General features: G+C 41.7%; 2 protein-coding genes across 7 annotated transcripts; both read right to left on the bottom strand.

Annotated features, from left to right (window-relative positions):
* Nucleotides 1–1,551: 1,551 nt before the first annotated feature.
* On the bottom strand, nt 1,552–12,665 carry LOC104927070 (CCR4-NOT transcription complex subunit 6). 3 transcript variants are annotated; one of them, XM_027274071.1, is made up of 12 exons: nt 12,079–12,274; nt 11,205–11,326; nt 10,453–10,639; nt 10,027–10,112; nt 9,825–9,929; nt 9,568–9,636; nt 9,057–9,214; nt 8,184–8,338; nt 6,369–6,523; nt 5,977–6,210; nt 4,980–5,182; nt 1,552–4,869 (listed from the first exon to the last, which is right to left on the bottom strand). In XM_027274071.1, the coding sequence occupies exons 1-12, from the start codon at nt 12,084–12,086 to the stop codon at nt 4,654–4,656; spliced, it is 1,698 nt and encodes a 565-aa protein (XP_027129872.1). In that variant the 5' UTR covers nt 12,087–12,274; the 3' UTR covers nt 1,552–4,653. The 3 variants fall into 3 exon arrangements, with proteins under 3 accessions (XP_027129872.1, XP_027129943.1, XP_027129910.1); XM_027274142.1 differs by lacking the exon at nt 12,079–12,274 and adding an exon at nt 12,452–12,665 and having other exon boundaries at nt 4,654–4,869; XM_027274109.1 differs by lacking the exon at nt 12,079–12,274 and adding an exon at nt 12,438–12,664 and having other exon boundaries at nt 4,654–4,869.
* A 142-nt stretch (nt 12,666–12,807) lies between these two features.
* On the bottom strand, nt 12,808–19,921 carry simc1 (SUMO interacting motifs containing 1). Of its 4 annotated transcripts, none has more exons than XM_010741065.3 (10): nt 19,352–19,920; nt 16,676–18,019; nt 16,328–16,575; nt 16,138–16,207; nt 15,863–16,023; nt 15,569–15,661; nt 15,310–15,441; nt 14,739–14,895; nt 14,439–14,523; nt 12,808–13,177 (listed from the first exon to the last, which is right to left on the bottom strand). In XM_010741065.3, the coding sequence occupies exons 1-10, from the start codon at nt 19,511–19,513 to the stop codon at nt 12,966–12,968; spliced, it is 2,664 nt and encodes an 887-aa protein (XP_010739367.2). In that variant the 5' UTR covers nt 19,514–19,920; the 3' UTR covers nt 12,808–12,965. The 4 variants fall into 4 exon arrangements, 3 of the variants coding, with proteins under 3 accessions (XP_010739367.2, XP_027129823.1, XP_027129792.1); XM_027274022.1 differs by lacking the exon at nt 19,352–19,920 and adding an exon at nt 19,202–19,310; XM_027273991.1 differs by lacking the exon at nt 19,352–19,920 and adding an exon at nt 19,180–19,296.
* Nucleotides 19,922–20,291: the final 370 nt, after the last annotated feature.

Here is a 20,291-nt window from a genome sequence, read left to right as displayed (position 1 = left end):
CTACAACATTGTGCAAGTGTTTTGTCATTATTCTTTTTTTTTTTTTTGCTGGTATTTCATGAATGGTAAACAATAGTTGGTCCAGTGCATAAACACAGTGACACAGATCAATATATGTACTCAGCTGACTACAGATAGACAATCCTGATCATTGGACAACTACCACTAGATCGGCAGGGAGGAGAAGAAGAAGATGAGCAAATATACAAGATGGATGATAAAGGAGGCGTGGGGGAAGAAAAAAAAAAAGAAAAAAAGTGTTGAAGATGGAGAGTTCACAAAAGGGAGAGGAAGAAAAAAAAAAGACCACAGTTTGAAAGGTGAAATAGCTACATTTTCCAGATAAAATATTTAAAAACCCATTCTGAGTGTCTGAATGTTTCTGGGTATTATTGCCAAGTAGTTTATTTGAAAAAGGGTGTTTAAAATGTGTCGAGAAACCAAAACTCCAACAAGAGTGACGGGTATGAATGCGGATGTTCAAGTGATTCAAGGAAAAGGACAAAAGTACCTTGCTTTCCTTACAGCCCTAACGTTTCATGAAAACTATGATGACAAAGAAGAAAAAAAAAGAAATTACGTGCAACTGGTTGGTGAAAGAACTCGCTCTACAACAGAGAACTAACTACAAAGCAGCTTTGGTGTGCACCATTATAAAGAGATGCAGCCTGGAAAAATCACTCTATGCCTAAACAAGCCAACTATGAAACAACAACGCGACAGTAAAAAGTACAAAGCCAACGACGTTATCCTTCACCGAAGCTTACAGAGCGACACAAATCAGCTCTGCGGTTTGCCAGATTTTTCAGTCAGAAGCCATAGTCTGCGGTTAACAAGAGACCGACGAAGAAGAAGAAGAAGAGGAGGAGGTGGGGGCGGATTCGACAACGGAAAAAAAAGATTAAAGAGTCAAATCAGTGACTATCAATAGTAGCTAGCTAGTGTGACAGATTCAACCACTGTGATGCACAAGAACAGAGTGAGATGGACTAGTAGTACTCAGAATCATCACAGGACCAGTCTAGGGACCAGTGGCAGGTCATTAGCTTAGTCTCACAAACACGTTTTACGCCAGTCAGAAGTGTTCTCTAGTACTGAACTGCAGCCACTAGTAAGACAGCTCTGCTGCCCTAAACTACGGGCACTAGCACTCTCCAGCTAGTGCCATGCAAACATCCAAAATAAAGCTCAAAAGTAAAAAAAAAGAAAAGAAAAAAAAACTGAATATCCCTGTGCTGAAAGGTTTTTTTTTTTTTTTTTTTTTTTTTTTGTTTTTTTTTTTTTAAACCGATACCAATGATGCAGGTAAGTTTCCTCTGATAAGCGCTCAATCCTTCCTTCATTGAGGCTTCATCAGGAACATTCAACTCCTCCTAAAATCAACCCATCAAGACAACGCCTCATGATTTCTAAACAGAGGATTTGGTTTGTGATGGAATAAAAGAGTATATGACAAAAAAAAAAAAAAAGATATTGAGTAAAAGTAAAAACAATGTAGCAAACATAACACCATCATAGAATTCATGATTTACACAACAACACAATTCAATATCTTTTTAGAAAGGAAACATGAGATACATCTTTTATTCACACTTTACAAAAAAAAGCTAGCCTTTAAATCTACTACAATACTAATGCCATTCAGGAAAAAAAAAAAAAAAATCAAACTGGACACATTGGTTTCCATTGGAAAACAACAAAAGTTAAAAAAACATGTAGGGGGGAAATAAAGGGACAAGAGACCTTGATCTGAGGACTTATCTTGTACTTCTTATTTACTTGCTTCCCTCTTGCTTTAAAATGACATTTCAACATGTACATTAAAGTAATTAGATCCTAATTCGCTAAAATGGTAGAACAGGGAGTGAGGAGAGCTGCATCTGAACCTACTTAAGTGCTCATCATTCGTTTGTATCCGCGTAAAAAAGCATGGCTGAGATAATCCGTCTCACCGCTGGCCAGACTTCACTCGCTTGTTTGGGATGGAACAAAACTGACTCATAGCAACGCGCCCGCCTGGCTCTCCTGGCTCGCTGCTCTTCCTCCCTTGTTTCTCTAAAAGCGAAAGCAAAGTGGGCCTTCCACCTTTTCCAATACAGAGGTAGGGGGGGGCGGGGGTCCACAGATGGCACTATAGCTGCAGTGACAAGGGTAACTATACAAAGTGGTTGAGAAAAGGGGGGTTTAAAAGACACAGCTTGAGTAATATAGCGGGCAGGGAAAGTTTGAGGTTGGGCTGTTGAGGGTGCGGGGCGGTTTATAGGGTGATGGACAGGCTTAAGGAGTTTAAAATCATGACCAGGGAAGGGAGCTATGGGCTACATATTTTAAAGGGGATGGGCATGGAGCTGTGCTAAGGTACAAAGAGGGAGGCAAAAACAATCCGCAAGTGTGGATTTGATAAAGACATCCTACTCATGTTCCTTAAAGGAGAGGTGAAAGGGTCAGTGGAGAAAGCATACCTGATTACTAGAGAGCTCAATGAATAGGAAGGATATACACATCATCATAACATTGTCACAGCTCATAAAAAAGGAAATCAACATTAACAAAACCCAATAAAAGGACATAAAATCTTCACAAATGTCTCAACAGTATTTAAAAATAAAAGGAGAAAAGGTTGTTCAGGCGTTCGTTAAATGTAAATAGTGCAAGACAACGACAACTGCTACAGTGAGGCACGATGTTTTGTTGTTGTACGAGAGGGATTTGTACAGGTTGTATCAATCAGTCACGCGAGAGTGCGCGTGAGATCTATAGATGAACAGATGTGGAGTCACCGGTGGGCTGCGACTCATCCTTGCGTGTCCTTTTTTGTCTGAACTGATGGCAGCAGTGTGGATCAATGGCTTTGTTAATGGGCAACAAGCAACAGGCAGAGTTTACTCAGTGTCTATTTACAATCGCAGCAATATGCCGGCAAATCAAATCAACAGCAGAGAGAGAGAGGGGGGAAAAAAACAAAAACACAAAAAAAACAATACTGATACATTAATTACAGTTAATCTCTCGGGAGTGCAAAGTAGTGACAGCGAACGCCGTGAACAACCTCTTCTTACGTCTTTTGTACAAGCTGGTAATATCAATTCATCTTAACATTAACTGGATAAAAATTTAGCCATAGTTTACAATACAATCTTTTTTTTTTTCTTCTCAAATCTGATCATAATTTACTCTTAGTACAAAAAACGCCAGAAAACAGGTCTTTTGTGGTTCATATACAATCATGTAAAGACTGAGTCTAGATTTCTATTCTGTACAAACACTTGTGAAAAAAACCACTGCTTTTTGTGTATGGAATTTATGGCTGGGGAAAGTCACTACTGGCCTCGGAGACAGTGCTACAGATCTGCCTGCAAAAATTACCTGTGTTATGTCTGTGTGTGTGCGTGTATGTAAGTATGTGTGTGTGTAAGCTTGCATGTGTGGAGTTGGATGGCAACTCCAGACAGTGAGAGGAATGCTGGTTTTACTCCTGTGTATCAGCCATTACTCGCTCTCTCTGCCTAAAAGCAATCAAGACAAAAAGAAAAGATTTGTGAAAGCCCCTCGACGCTTTGCCCATCAGCCTAAATCCCTTGCCCCTTTGCCCAACAAAAAAAAAAAAAAAAGTGGTGTTAACATGGGTCACGTGAGCTCCTAAGCACAAGACTAGCCTAACAACTATACAAGCCGGGGTGAAACAGTCTGCAAACAGGATGGTAGCTGCTCTCAGTGTTCTCATATCATCCCTCCTTCACTAATCACTACATACTGCCTGTGTGAAATCAGGCCAGTGTGATTCTCAGATGTCTGGTTATTGAGGCATCTGTGGGTTTTGGTAGCAAATATGCACCAGGGCCGGGGTCAGGAGGTGTAGACTATCTTGTAGCACCACGAGAGGCCGTGACCACACAAAAGGCCTCAGCACCACAGAATGACAGCAGGAAATCTCACCTCGTACGAGCTGCACTACGCCCACCTCCAAAAAAAGGGATGCTTAACTATCAGCTGAACGCTTTGCTCTACCCCGACGACAACCAACTCCAACGTGTATTCTAGAAAGACTGAGAAAGTACGCTGGCTGCCCAGAGTACAGGGGCATAGAAGCTAAGGATGGAGGTCTGAGACTGACCAGTCTGCTGTCTTTGCTGGTTTCAGATTTATACAGGACAGACAGACAGGCAGACCATCAGCTATGGAGCTTTCCAGGTAAATGTTGCCCCCCCCCGCCCCCCCGCAGCCACTTCTAATTTCCTCTTGCTCTTAAACCATACAGCGCCCCATGGGACAAATCTGAATGAGCTACCATCCCCTCTAGTTTGAAAGACAGAAGCAAAAGGAGGTGGGTGGGTGGTGGTGGGTGGGTGGATCTGAGAAGGAAAGGGAGTCCAAAACAGAAAATATGATACACGAACAGGACTGAATCGAGCAGTTAAAAAAAGAACAAAAAAGAAAAACGAAGAAAGAAAAAAAGAAAAATATAGAATATCTATAACATTATACGAAATCCCTGTCGGCCAGACCTCACTTTTACGAATATTTTACAGGTTGTGTTTTTTGTCTTCCTCCGCCATTGTGGTGGAGGGAAGAGCTGGTAGTGGGAGGGAGGAGGAGGGCTGGAAAGGGAGAGGCTGTGGTTGCAGCTCCCCCTGGTGGTGTGGCAGGGACTCACTACCTGCGTGCAGGCAGATGGATCCCATTGACCTGTTGGGGCAGGTTGGGCAGGAGCAGCTCCAGCTGGGCGAAGAGGGAGAAGTGGTCGGAGGGGATGTGGGGATGTGGGCAGCCGCTGACATTGTTCTCTACGAGCCAGTGGGGGTCCAGGGGGCCCAAGATACCCAGCACGTTCAGGTGAGGCTTGGAGTAGAAAATATAGTCGATGACACCCTGAGGAAGGAAGAAGAGGGGAGTCATGTTTGTGACTATAGTCCACGGTGATTCTGTACATACATAAACACATTAGTAACTCCGAACACAAACATGTGCTGGACAATCACCTTGAAGTCGAAGGTGTAGTTGGTGTAAGGCATCAGGCCGTTCTCGTAGGCGCTCTTCAGCTTGAAGCCATGGGTGATCCTGCCATTGGACGTGCTGTTCTTGCCGTTGCAGTTGAATTTGGTCAGACTGTCGCTATAACGAAGCTCCTTGAAGTCCTTGTGGGTGCAGTCCACTCCACCAGAACTAAGGTACTCCACTACGCCTGAACAGAGCGAGAGAGAGAGAGAAATGAGAAAATGGCTTCATCAGAATCGAGAAAAAGTCAAGTGGCACTTCAAAGTCCCCGCAGACCAAGGCGGATCTGTCCCTACTGTTAGAATCCAAAATGTCTTTTTAAAAATGGTGTGTATGCTGTCGGTTACTAGACCTATCAGATGTAACATGAGAACAGTTGATCAATCAGCCCTTACACAACATGTCATGAAACCATTTTGTATCTGGTTCACCTTTCTGACACGTCTTTAGGAAGAAAAATAAAATAAATCTGCAGATTTGGTCATCCTGTGGGCTAAAAGTAACAAACAAAATCAACACAGGAAATCTTCGATACATTTGTAGGACACCTTTTACATAAAATCAGACATGTAAAGGTCACAGTGCTAAAAATCCAAACTGCTCCACATAATGGACTGATAAGTGAGATGGGTACATTCTCATATTCATCTACAGATTACTGCTGAATTTATATTTACATTATGAAATTAAATAATATGTACACAAAGGACCAGGTACAGCATATTTCAGCATCACAGAAGACTTTTGTTCCATCATGTCAATCGAATAAAAAGGTCAGTGTCTCACTCATTGGGTCTTAGATAAACATTTATCAAACACCATCAGATGAGAGATATTTTGGGGGCTTTTTAAAAATTCCATTTACACAGTGGCCATGAAACACACAGACCTGCCTGTCATCTTCGATACATGTACATTTTTTTAAATACAAACTCTCTGTGGTCAGATGCAGCACAGCTCCATTTAGCTTCGCTTACTTACCAGAGTCAGGCAAGGAGTTGAGGTCAGCGCACAGCACCAGTGGAATGGCATTGGTCTCACCAGAGACAGAGGACAACTTAAGGCTGCGTGTGGCCTTGTCCACTATGTTCTTCACCTCTGACAGAAACATCATAGTCTGGACCAACTTGACGTCAGAGTACTCTGGGTCCCAGTGCATGTGGGCATTGGCTACCAGGAGCAGCTGCTTCTCCATGCCGTGGAGTGACTTTCCAGCTGTGAGGAGGGAAAAAGGAGAAGCAGAATTACAACAAAGAAAATACACTACTAGAACAAACGGGCATTTCCAAACATATCAGGATTTGCCAGGTGAGACAAGGCAGTAGATCTTGAGATGCCAGACACCTAAAGATCAGAATAGGGCGTTTACTCACAGGAGACCTCCATCATCTCTTTGCGGACCTCAAGCAGTACAGCTACTCCAATGTTGTCCTTTGTCATCACCCTGTTCAGCATAGCCTCTGAGCCCTCGGAGTTAGCCATGGCCAGCTGGTTGAACTCCACCGTGTGCTTCTGCACTGCGCTGAATCTGGAGATAAACAGCAGGAGACGAGAGAGAGAAGAGAGCTCAACATAAGTTCTGGAAGCAGCGGTGAGAATAAAAGAAACGAAACACAAGCAAATCATTTCTCATAATCATCAGGCTCAAAATGACTGTGGCTGGGTCCCACAGTGGTTCATGCATGATAACACATTATGTAATGTAATTCACAAAGATAGCTCACCAGATTGGGCCACATTTGTTTAATCTGGTAAAACTTAATGCCACTTAACAGGGCAGCACATTGATTTTAATGCTAATACAGGAAACAGAATGTTTTTCCTACTTGCCGCTAAAATGGTGCACCCCTTTTCTTTATAGCATTAACAGAATGTGTGAAATTTATAAGTGTAATTACATTTAATGTTTGAGTGAGTCAATGATCCATATTGTCTTTTATTAGCTTAAAAAGTGGACTGCTCAGTTTTTTTATCTCTGTATTATTACGTGTACTCCACTCATGCAGCAATATGCAAACTAAATAAAAATGGATGCAGCACAATCTTCCTCATCAAAACCTAGCACCTAAATTACCCACAGCCAACAGTTCAGTCAGAAATCCAGCTGTGTTATGCGTGTAGAGGCTAATGTAGCCTCAAGCCCCTGGCCCCAGTCAGAGACGAGGAGGAGGAGGATGCAAGGTAAGCACACTTCTTTAACTCCACACCTCCAGATTTTTATCACTCACACTTGGAGTCCTTCAGCAACATCTTTTTAGAGGAGATTCACACAGCTCCCTCTGGAGCAATAAAAGGCTTTATACAACTGTTTTCACATATCCACTAATATTTCCCAAAACCTGTAAACAGACTTTAATGTGTAAAACAGCTCAGGATTGATTAAGCACAACTGATTTACAATCTAAAAGTGCTTCTTTAAAAACAAAAACACTTTCCTAGTGTGATCTACAATTTATTCTATTCAGATTATTCTAATGCTGTTGTCTGATGTTTGCAGGATTTTGAAGGTAGCTATGGCAGACTCAAACACATAAGAACCTGCAGCCACTTTCATATTCTACAATTACCAGGGGTAATGTTTCCAGAAGACACTTTCTAAAAATATGGTAAACGATTTAACAGTCAGATCTGTGTTATGCCATAAACAGATCTGACAACCCTTAGTATTCAGACTAAAAAATAAATTAAAAAATGGCCTAGTGTTTGTATTCAGCTACGAATGAACTGTGACCCTTTCTAAAACTGTATTCAAGCGTGACAGCAGGGTAAACATATAGAGAATGGGAGGGTACAATCAATGCATCGCTGTATGAAGGTTAAACAAAAACCTCACAGGCTCTCTCATTTGCTGGGTAATCAAACTGGTTAGGTAGGTCAGCAGTGCTGGTTTCACCCAGCTGATACGCCCATCAACAAAAACTTGACGCCATCAAAACACTGCCCTATAAAAACGGCAGCCAGTATCACAGACTGAACCTGAGTGAAAGGCAAATAATGTCAGGAAAAAGGTTGCCTCATGTGCCAAATATATTGGACAGTAAGTTTGCAACATTTACAGGTATTAAACATTATAAAATGTATATTTAACCGCAATTAAGATTAAACATAGAATCTATTTCCTACGAAGGCTCGTCAACAAGACGTACGGTGCCATTGGACAATAACTACACAAGTGTAGGTTTACGTACTTCTCCGTCTTGAAGAAAATTGCACAACCGTCCACGTGTTTACGGTCCGACTCCGACATAGTCCTGGCTCGTGACTTTGGACTGAAGAACCCGTCATATCCCTGCTCCTTCAGCTCAGGCAAGAAGAAACTGTAGTACTGCTCTGTCTCTACTTCCTGTAATTGACAAAAAAACATGTGTAAGGATGGACAACAAGAAAGACAGACAGTTATGTAATGTAGTCATGTCAAGTAATAACAAACGGCCCTTTCAAAAAAAATTTTTTTTAAAGAACTCAATGCATGAAGGAAGAGCAGATATAACACCAGCAAACAAGGCAAAAATCTGAGAGTAATTCTGCATTGATGAACACAAAGAAGCGTCTGTGTAGACGAGATCCTTCAAAGAGTGAGACATTAATACTGCTCCTTGACATGTAAAACAAACTGTATACAGAATTGTCAGATTCCTTTTTTAATGATTCAAGCTCTTGGGAACCTTTTCTTGTAAAGAGACAAACACTACTGAATATAAATACACAACACTGACTAAACAAGACGGCCCTCCCGCCCCGTGTATTTAAATGATGCAAATATTATAAAGATCACTTCCTAATGTAGGCTGACCTATTCCAGGAAATGAGAGGAAAACAAGAGAGCACACATCTGTGGTTAGTATAAACACTGAACATGGCGCTTCACAAAAGGAAGCATTTAGTGCACAACATGGTGCTGCTTTCATTCTGTCCACTTCATGCGTGACCAAAAAGAGTCCTGCTTAAGTCGCGTTACTGCCACCTAATCCAAACGGTTTCTTTTTTTTTAAATCTTGACAGACAGAATGAACATTTATCTCTGTGAAAGCCTCAACACATTTCATTTGTTCATCTCTTACCTGCAAACTGATGATGTCTGCGTTGCAGCCCAGAATCTCCTGAATGATGGATTTTTTCCTGTACTCCCAGTTTAGAGCCCAAGAGGGGCAGTAGCCATATAGCTGTCGTGTGGCGTATTTATCACACAGCACGTTGTAGCACATCACAGAGAACAGTGCTGAGGGGAGAAACACAAAATACTCAACCCATAGGAAACACTGGAATACTACTATAGATTGTTTTTTGTAAATATGTTTGATAACTTAGTTTTAGTTCTGATTCAAATTCAACCAAAGAACATGTCCGTAGCACTGCTTTTGGGTTAAGCCCAGCAGGGTGTCGACCACTCACACAAAACCAATATTTGGCTCTTCACTTGTAAATTAAAACCTCTGGCTTTTCAGCTTGTTTATATAACTACAGAATGTGACTGTCGATTTTCATGGATACAAGCTGCATCCATATTTATCAAACAGCTGTGTATTACACAGACAATGGCTGAGAGTCATGTTTCATGCATGTTGTGCTCACCTGAGGCCCGTGCTCGGTCCGGTTCTTGGAGAGAGATCCATGACCGTGCTGGGGGCTGCTCTGTTGGTACTGAACAGAGAAGGTGGGGGAGGTTCAATAAGTGATGACATGAACACAGATGCCACAACAACATTAAGGGACCTAAGCTGTTGAGTTCACAATGTCTCCATTTGTATATACTGATCAAGCTATCTTTTGAGGAAATAAAAAAACTACTGGCAATATACAATTCCCAGAAAGGGGACAGGGGGACTCACTGCGCTTGATAGCCCCTGCCAGATTGTCTAACAAGTAGTTGAGCAGTCTCCGCGTGCCATCAGGTTCCTGGTAGAGGCTCATAATTTCTTGTGCAAGTGGGTTTCCTGGTGAAGGGAAAGCGACGCGGGTTGAATCATTGCTACGAGAAGAATGGGATTTCAAGGCTGGAATGGCTATAAAACACATTGATAAGCCACTCACCTTTCAACCCCAGTGTTTGTAACTGAAACAGTTTTCCCAATTCAAATGGCAGAACCCGCAACTGGTTGTTATTTAAAAGCAGTTCCCTGTGAAGGACATAGGCGAATTTGGTCATTGGAATCCAGCTGCCCTGAGAAACAACGATCTTAACCACATCCCTGCCATCAAGAATATCTGGCATGCTTGCTGAGTTTAGACTGATTGTTATTGTGGGCTTGTTAGACTAACATTTCAAAAGATAGACCTGAAAAATGGCAGATATACAACGGCTCTATGATATATGAAATACTCACATTGGCGTAATGGGTAGCATCAGTGTGTAGCACATACAAGTGACAAAACCAAATTCAAGACCAGCCCTGTGACCGCCAATCCTTTCCACTGTGTCTAAATTAAGGGGTAAACGTACAGCCCGAAATCACTCACCTGAGAGACACCATGTTTCCGAGCTCTGCCGGCAGGCTCCTGATCTTATTGGATGAGAGATCCAGGTACACCAGGTTGTGTAGTTTGGCAATGTCTGGCGGGATGCGTGACAATGAGTTGTCACTGAGGTGCAGGGCAGTGAGGTGGGTGAGAGACCACAGGGCTGTGCTGAGACTCCTTACTCGGCCTGCAGTGACAGTGGGAAAAGGAAACACGCGGAAGAATTAAGTCCCAGTATCCAACTAATACTCCCCTAGGACTGAAGGAAAACCAATGAATTACATAAGTTGTTTAATTGATTAGTCAATCAACAGAAAACAGACATGTTTGATGTCATTAAATACATTTTTGAAAGAGAAATGCTCGGGATTCACTGGTCACAGGGTCTGTGTTCTGGTTAAGTTGTGGATATAGGCTGACCTTCTTGCTTTTTAATGAGAATGAAGTTAATGTCTGAACAAAAACAGGAAATATGAAGAGGTACCCTTGGTCTCTGTGAAACTGTGATCAGCATTTAACACCATTTTCTGACAATTTAACAGGCCAAAAATTGATAATGAAAATAATCTTCAGCTGCAGGCCTTTGTGGGACTGTCATGTGAAGTGCACCGGTGGTGGACACACGCCTTGTTTGAACCGTGAAGATCCAGAAATGACCTCTGATCAATAAAGGCGACATGTCAAGATGGCACAAATTCAATACAACCATTTAACCTACAAAAAAAACAGGAATCTTCCCTGACAATACTCACCGCTGATTTCCAGCTCAGCCCAGTATGACTTCTTCCCGTTGGCTGCCTCCTCGCTGGACATAATTGTGTACATCCGCCTGGGATCCGGCGGGTCATATTTTTCCTTGGGCATTCCTATAACACTGGAGAGATAATCCTGAATTTAGATGTCATTCATGAACAGAATAAAATAAAAATAAAAAAAGACCTCCCGATATGCCAACAACTGCATATAAATGTAGCAGTTATAGTCTGAAACTAAAGCTGGATGAATGAGGTGAGAAATGAAACATCTGTCTTAGCATGTCACCAAATTTGCATTGAGGACTGAGGTGCCACATGTGCTCAGGTTAGCACAATATGAAAACGTTATGAGCACGTTTCTGTCCCGAGATATCTAATTAAAAAAAAGTAACACGTGTAAACTATGGCGTTCAATTAGCTTTTTAAAAACAGGCTCCTCTGAAGGCTGTGATTTAATTGGCGTTACATAATAATCAATATTGGGGAAAAACAGCAACGTGGTGCAGTATTTTTCACGCTAAACTGGGCTAGTTAACAACCCGTGTGCAGCTTTTTAATTTAAAAATAAGACAGGGAGTTCAAACAAACTGCGACCAGGCTAAGATTAAGACGAAATTTCCCCCCTTTAGATTAGCACTAGCCTAACACTAAATATGTGGCTATCAAACTATACATAACAAACGCTAAATAGCTAACGCTAGCTCGCTAACTATCGAGATTGCAAACGGGAACACGCGTTAAGTCAGTGACAATAAAAAGCTTCTGGCTTTGACTTAAAAGAATTTTAAAAAACACCCCGTCCAAGTGGGTCAGCACAAAATAAAAACAAGATAGTCTACAATTGTTGTTTACATAATAGCAAACCACTGACTTGCGCATTAACGCTAGGCCACGGACACAGCGTATTAGTTAGCCGCTGTTAGCTTGACCCCACTAGCAGGAAACACTATCGTGGAGATAAACAGTGAGCAGCTCACGGGAGCTTTGCTCACAACGCTGGCTTTAAACGAGCTAAAACTGCGAGCTACTTTAGCTTAGCTCGCAGTGTTAGCTCGCTGGCTACGAGCTAACAGATCCCCAATTATTCGAAGCTGACCCGACTTCCTATTCAAAACAACGAGCCGCGCGTCGGAGGCTGTTTACGAAACACATCGATGAGATTAAATGAGTGAAAGTAGCTGAAGGTCTAAAAGAAAGGATTCGTTATTATTATTATTATTTTTTTTTTACCTGCAAGAGCATACCAAATCGCGAGGACGACTGCGTGTTCTCTTTTGTTTTCTAGCTACTTCTCGCCCGTTTCCGCTGCTGTATCATGGCGACTGGGAGCTTTTTTTTCTCCCTCTGCCGATAACAGCGCCGCGTCCTATTGGTCAGCGCGCTGACGGCGCAACCAGCTGTTGAACCAGAGTAAATAAAAAATCCTTAAGCGATGAGTGATGGACCATGAGACACCACAGTGATGTTTAAACTGTGGGGTTTATGCAGAGTTGGCTAAGAATTGTCAAGCTTAATCAATAAGCTGTGTGGTCTGTCGAAGTAATGATGTAATGTTCTGCACGTGCGTATGTGTGCTTAATGAATAATACAATTAATTAAAGATTTTAAGATCCAACAAGGCACTTCATTTATTTAAAAATACAAAAATTGCATAGGTCAAAATCACATACAAATATAAATATTAAATTAACGCAATGCTTCATCGAACATTCAAGAGAATTATCAAAACTGTTTTTTTTTTTTGTTTGTTTTTTCCATTTAACACTGACAGACATCTAGCAGGTGATCCTGTAGATAAGTAAGAGATTCTTCCACGTGGAGAGGTAAGGCTTGGCCAAGATCAGCCTGAGATCTGGACAAGAGGGCCTCTACAGCTTCACGGACAGCAGGCTTGGACACCATGTCATCCTGCTTGTAGACCAAGGTGCCAACTATGCCTCTTTGTTCAGAGACGGAGCTGCACAGATAGCCTGAAACAACAAGATGAAAGAGGTCAGTGAACCAAAGCAGAGCCAAGACAGTCAAAAAATGTTTTACTTATTGTTGAAATGTTTTCATATTCACAGATATGCTATAAGAGATAAAATAATTATTATATCAGAGGTGTTCTTTAGGACATATAATACAGGCTTTTTAATTAAATAGATCATATAATTTTTGTCATCGAGGTCTGTCACCCCTAAATAAGTATGACATTTCAGAATTGTGAAACATGTTACGTACACTAATTGGCTGCACGTTTATTGATCACATTTAAATGAAATAATATAAAATCCAATTGCACCCCCACAACACTTTACTTCATGGTATACTGACCACCTACATATTTTACAGTTTAAAAAAATACTCATGGCTCTAAGCCCAAAAGCCAGGTCCTAAACACGCCATGGACTAGCTCCAGTTCTGCAGCGACAGAGACAAATTCACAGTTGCTTTCAACATATGGGTGGCTGAGAAGGGGGATAAATCCATAGCACAAGCAGTGAAGCGAAACCAACATGGTATATGATCATCAATGATGATGGACTATATTTGTCGATCGTGTGGTAGCCTACATGAATAGAGTGTATTCCTATGTCTAAGTCCTGAAACACCACAACACATAAAAATGAACCAAGCACAGGAGTTCACATTTTGTACAGCTCTGGCATATTGTATGGCATTGACAAAACTTAATTTAGGGATTATGCGAAGGCAGAAATACACAGACAGGGAAATTGTTGGTTGAAGACGAGAGAATATCGGTAACTACAGAGAAAATGAGACATTTGACGTGGTGATCAGGAGAGTCCAGCTCTTGTTTGGTCTTTATCCAACATAAGAACATCACTCAGTGTTCTCAAAGTTTCCAATAAAACAGTTCAGTACTATCCCATATGGTATCACACCACATATTGCACATTCACTGGAGTCTGAGGTTTCCCACAGGCTCCAAGCACTGTCTGCTTCCTGGCAACAGGACACTGGATAGCTGGCCTAGTTAGTAAAGATGTTGGTTTTGATTCTTAGATCACCTGACACAACATATTATAGATAGATATAGATATATATATTATATATATATATATATATATAATATATATATATATATATATAGATATATATTTGTTAAATAACAAACATCTTTGTTTCATCATTCCGAGACAAACCCTCGTCATCACTACCAAAACGTTTCATGATTGTAGCTGCAAATACTGCCACACTGTGTACTCGTATTTACCAACATCTTACCTTTCATCGCTTTGTTGTAGCTGAGCAGCAACATCCAGAGGAGATGGACCAACTCTTCCCACTTCTGCCACCGTTCAGAACCATCCTGGACAATACAGTTCTGGATCAGTTGCATTGAACGCTCACAGATTGTGGCTAACGTTTTAAGAGTTTTAAAGTGCAAAAAAACAAATCAAAGCTATCTTTTCTGATTAACATAGTAATGAATTATCAATCAGATATGTTAATACCACTACATATGTCAAGAGCAGAAGTTGACCTATAAGCTAAAGCTGAAAACAAAATGCAAGAGATATTCACTGTAGGGTCTGGTGCCAGAGTGCAGTTCTTCATAAAGTGAAGCAGCAGACTGAGCGACATGGGCACAGTGATTTTCAGTGGGCATGCATAGTCCAACAGATGTTCCAACAGCTTACATCTCAGCAGCTTGCTCTGCAGGCTCTCGAGCAACAACATCCTGGGTGTCACAAACACATTAGTCAATGAGAGCTCGGAAAACTGGGGGAAAGAGGCAGATCGCGTAAGCCTTTTCTCTCTTTCTAATTCTGAATTGCTTGATTGACGCATTTAAAAACAATTCATAAAATTATGAAATACATTTGTATTAAAACAACGCAATAAGAACTTTTAGAACATTAACATGACTCCATGAAAGAAAATCAACTTCAACGCCCTTTGCTTAGTAGATCAATTTAATCCTGGAATATTGAAACAGATTTTTTGTTACTCCATTTATGAATGTGTCTTGTTATGATGTCTGCCTGTCTGCCTGGTTTAATTCTCTGTATTTAAAACACACTCCAATTTTCCCTCAATTGATACAAAATCTATTTCTCCTGCCTCCTTCATTTGTCACATCTCAGCTCCTCACCTGTGTGCTCGTAGAGGTATATTGCCGATGAGCATGTGAAAGAGCTCCTGGGACAGCTTGGCAGAGTTTAGCGCTGGAGAACGGTCCACCTCCAGAGCCAAGGACAGCATCCTCTGGAAGATGGACACCATTCTGAGGGAGACAAAGAGTTGAATGTGGAAAAAGACAGGCACAGAAACAGCCATAAAGATATAACATAAACTGTTGTTCCCTTCTGCTCAGGTCGACAACAATCACAAAATGTTTCTTTGTAATTCACCTGATTTGTTCATCTCTCTCTCTGACTGCTTCGCCGGTCTCTGCATGCTCTGTTGATTTCATGATGGCAGAAAAGAGCCACTTGATGACATCCCTGCAACACAAACAAACAAAAACAACATGACTAACTGTTATCCATGTAGTATAATGTGATCAGCCTGGCATAGAGTGATTTGTAATATTCTATAGTATATAATCATGTCCATGTTATGAAGCAGATTAACTGTGATGTGCAATGAAACTAAAACTCAGTCCACCATCTAATCCTGCTTTAAGATACATTTACCAAACTCACCTGACATTAAGAAACTGCTGATCACACGACAATGTTGACTTGGCGATGGAGTGGTGGAGGGTGGAGGAAGAACGTTTGGCCTGAAAGTCGTCCTCCATAGTTTGCACGACGTACTCCAGAAGCATGCGCGCAACCTCACATCGATGTCTCTTTGTATGGTCCTACACAGGCGATATGGAGCACACGTAGAAACATTTAAAAAAAAAAAAGAAGATGTCCAGCTGTAAACGTGTCTGCATATTAATGCAGAATTACAGTGACACACCCAATAGTACCTGATTGGTCATGACTGAGGTTAACAACTCCCAGTCCCATGGAATAGTGGTTTTATCAGCAATGTGGTGTCTGCAATCAGAAGGATGCATTAATTTCTGAATTCAAACATGGAAAATGATGAGACAGGATGGAAAGGATGGAATTTACAAATAACACATTACTATTAACTCTTCCCATGGTTCCCCTCACCTCTGTGTCCTGATCAGGAGATTAAAGGCTTGCACACACAAGTGATAAGGACACTTTGGGTCAAGTAGAATACCACGCAGCAGGTGTAAGGAGATATCTCTGGGGGGATAGTAACCAGGCTGTAGTAGGTCAGACAGGAGCTGCAAAGTGCCCTCTGGGTAGTTTTCATCTATGGTACTGTAAACCAGACTCAGGCTCTGACGGCACAGCACCTCTGGAGTTCCAAAACCTTCATCGTCTTCATCAATCTAAAAAAAAAAAAAAAACATATGATAATGTGTAATGATTTAATAAGAGCAACAGAAAAAGACAAAACACCGACTAAACATCTGGAGAAATGTCTCTTACCAAGGATTCAGCTGGTCCCGACATTATTTTCCTGAGGGTAACTGGGCACACAAAATTCCTGTCCTCTCTACTGGCCACCCTGAAGTCCATATCAAATCTGTTCTCTTCGTTCACTTGCTCTCCATCACTACCCTCTTGCCAAAGACAAGATGGTGGACTGTCTAATCCCCCTCTGTATGTCCCAGTCCCAGATCCTTCATCACTATCCTCAGCCTTAGACATGGACAAAGGAGAGTCACAAGGGATACTACAGTGCAAGTAGTCTGGGCTGTTTGAGGCCCCATCAGTCTTAACCTCCTCCGTCTGCCATTCAGACACATTCTCAGCGAGTATATGTTCAGAGGCGGGGGGTGTCGGGTTGTCTTGGTTTATTAGGTTATGAGATATGGGACTGATGTTCGAAAGAGAGTCCAGGTGAAAAGGCTCAGGGGCGTTCATTCCGATGGTAGGCGGGTCAGGGTGATCAGAAAGATAGCTTTGCTTAGAGTCTGCTTGGTGTAAATCCAATTGTTCCAGGTTGGAACAGAGAGATTTTCTTTGTGAGGAACTCTGTGATTTATCTTGGGATGAAGATGTTGGAGAGGGTATGAGCATGGACAAGCAAAATTCACTCCTCTCATCTTCATGAGGGATGTGTTCCTTCGAGGTTGCAACTGAGCTTCCTTTATCAGAGTGCGGAGAGGCAGCTGCGCTCCGCACATGCTGAGATATTTCAGCATTCGATCGTGAGCTCGTGAATTCGTTGCTGTTCTCTTGACGTTCTTGTCTGACAAGAAATTCTGTCACCGTGGGACAAGACTCATCCTCCAATGTAAGCTCCATGTGAGGATTATTCGATGCAGTAGTCATATTACTAATGCAATCCAGTGCTTTACTGTCAGTGGCTTGTTGCCTAGGTTGCAGTGACATTTGCATACAGTCTTTAGTTAAGTATATAGAACGCCTTGATTCTTTCAGTTCTGTGACATGACTTTCAAGAAAGGGCAATCGTCTTAATTTTACAGTCGGTGCTTGACGATGCGCTTCATCCGTCTGCTTTTGGTGTTGTGGTTGCAAATCCAAACTTTGGTTTGGATTTGTGTCACTACATTCCTCCTGTAGTGCAATAACAGGTGAAGAACACCTTGAAGTGCTTTTCTCTTGTTTGTTTGAAGTCTGCGTTTCATCCGTGCTTTCATTCTTCATTTTAAAATCATCCGGTGGCAAATCCTCTGACTTCTGTTCTGTCCCGTTCACTACGTCACTTTCAGTCAAGTCCACAATAGCCAAAGCGGTTGAATTTAGTCTTTTACGTGTCTTCAGCTCGGGAAGAGCCCATCTTGGATCTGTGAGGTCAATATACCGCTAGAAAGGGGGGTAAAAAAAAGAGAAGAAAAGTAAGACATTGGGAAACATTGACTGAGTAACTGTAATCACATCTGTGGAGGGGGGCCGTGGTGCGTCAGCTGCAGGAGAGGAGCGAGGCGAGGGCTCAGGAGAGCAGTGCCAGGGGAGGTGATCAGCACATCTGCATCCAGCTGTCAAACCCTGAGAGGACAGAGAGAGGCCCGCGATCGACCCCAAAGAGCATGTATCGTGTGGCCCCTAATAAAAACTGTTAAAAACAGTCAACATCTCTGCTGAAGCACCTGTAAAGTCCATTTGAGCCACCGATATTAGACTATTTTACTAATATTTTAATTATTTGTATTATACTGTAGATAGTAGTAGAGGTGGGGGAAATTTCCAATTCTTAGATTAATCGCGATTCGGCCGTGGAAGAATCGAGGACGATTCACAAACATCCAAATTCAGATTATTTAAATATGCCAAGTAAAGCGGAACTAAAATACAGTAAGCACGGTCTTCGGGACGAGACGTATGAAACACTAAAAGCAGCAAAAAGCGCCTTGAGCTGTACACTAAAGTTCAAATGTTCATGCATTTCCATTCCAATGGATATTTCCATAAAGGTTAATTCAACTCTTTGTTTCTATTGCAAATGCACTGTTTTTTGAACTGCAAATGACGAATACTCATTCAGTGAGACAAAAAGAAATGTGGAAAAAGTGCATCAATATACATAAATTAAAAATGCATCAATAATCGTTTCATAATCTAATCGTAGCCTCTGAATCGTAATCGAATCGTGAGGTTCCCCATAGTAGTACCAGTGTAACAACACCACAGATGTGAAATGTTACGTAGAAAAATGGAATCTGTACTTTGAATGTTGTAATATCTCCAGAAGTGGACGCACAGAGTCTGTGAATAAGAGCAGCATTTAAATTTGAATATTTTCACTTTCACAGCTATAGTATTGTCAGCAATACTGATATTCTTTAAGATAAAAACACATAATTTTGGGGTTAGGGTAGGGAAATATGACAATATACACTGTACCGTGTGAAAGTATACAGTTGTCACAAATGTAGCTGTACTTTTTATATCTCTGGGTGTATTAAACAATGTTGTACACGCAATAACTAATGTATGGAAGTGATATATGCTAACCAATAACATACCTGTTAGCACGCTAAGCCTCACCTGGACACACCGGTACAAACCGAGGAGGAGACTCCGTATTTGAAGCTTGCTCGACGGAAGGCGTCGCTAAGTAACAGCGGGCTGTGGTTACCGTAGTTACTCGGTTTAAAGTCGACTTAAAGTCGTTTCGAACGCCGGCCGTTAGCTTACCGTTGGGACGTTGACTTTCAAGGCGCTGACATCGACGCGCACCGCCGTCAGGGGCAACACTTCAGCTTTGGTCGTGACATTACTGTAGCAGCCCACTATTTCCACATCGGAGTCTTCTTTATCGCTGTCAGAGCTGAGGGTGATCACGTTTTCCATTTCCATTTCTCCTCACTTTGTTCAACCCTCACAGGAGAATCCAGTAGCCGGCTCACTGAAAGCGTCGCAGACTAAAGCACAGGCACGACAGCCTCCGAGAAGAAGCGTAGCAAACACAACATAGCTGCTGCAGAACAGACATGCAGCCTTCACGGCAGGAGGACCTGGGACATTTCCCTGTTTAACTCAGCTACATGCGTCCGACGCTGCCGGCTTGTGTCTGATTGTGTTCCTCATAATTCACGGGAAGCCTGAAAAGTTAAAGAAGCTATCTTAAAAAGCTAAACTACAGCAGATAAATAATAATAATAATAAAAACAATGAAACGACGTTGGTTTAACGCCGTGTAACTGGCATATCTGATATTTGACGCTTCCTGGTTTTTGTTGTCATTGTTTCTTCGCTAGTATGGCGGATCACAACCAGCTGCACAGTTGCATATATCTCCACCTGCTGTACAGGAATGTGACGGCTCAGGCTGCCGTGTTACAAGTGTTGTTAGAAAAGAGTGAAACGTCTGCTGTGATTCTCTGCACTGTTTACTGGACATGCTGCCATTGTCATTTCTAACTCCATCTGCACCACCTCTGCTCCATGCTGTGGCTGTCACTCATTTGTCTACTAACTTTTTTTAAATTTTATTTTTTATCCCTATTTGCAGTTTTATTTCTTATTTCTATATAACAGAGACGAGGATTTTGACTCCAGTTCACTTTGCTCTCAGTTGTACATTGACTTGACAGATAAATGCAAACATAAACATAACATAAACATAAACAGTAAA

The sequence above is a fragment of the Larimichthys crocea genome, chromosome I, assembly GCF_000972845.2.
Source record: "Larimichthys crocea isolate SSNF chromosome I, L_crocea_2.0, whole genome shotgun sequence".
NCBI lineage: Eukaryota > Metazoa > Chordata > Actinopteri > Sciaenidae > Larimichthys > Larimichthys crocea.
Note: the sequence above shows the minus strand (reverse complement) of the source record. Positions and strands in the feature narration are given on the sequence as shown.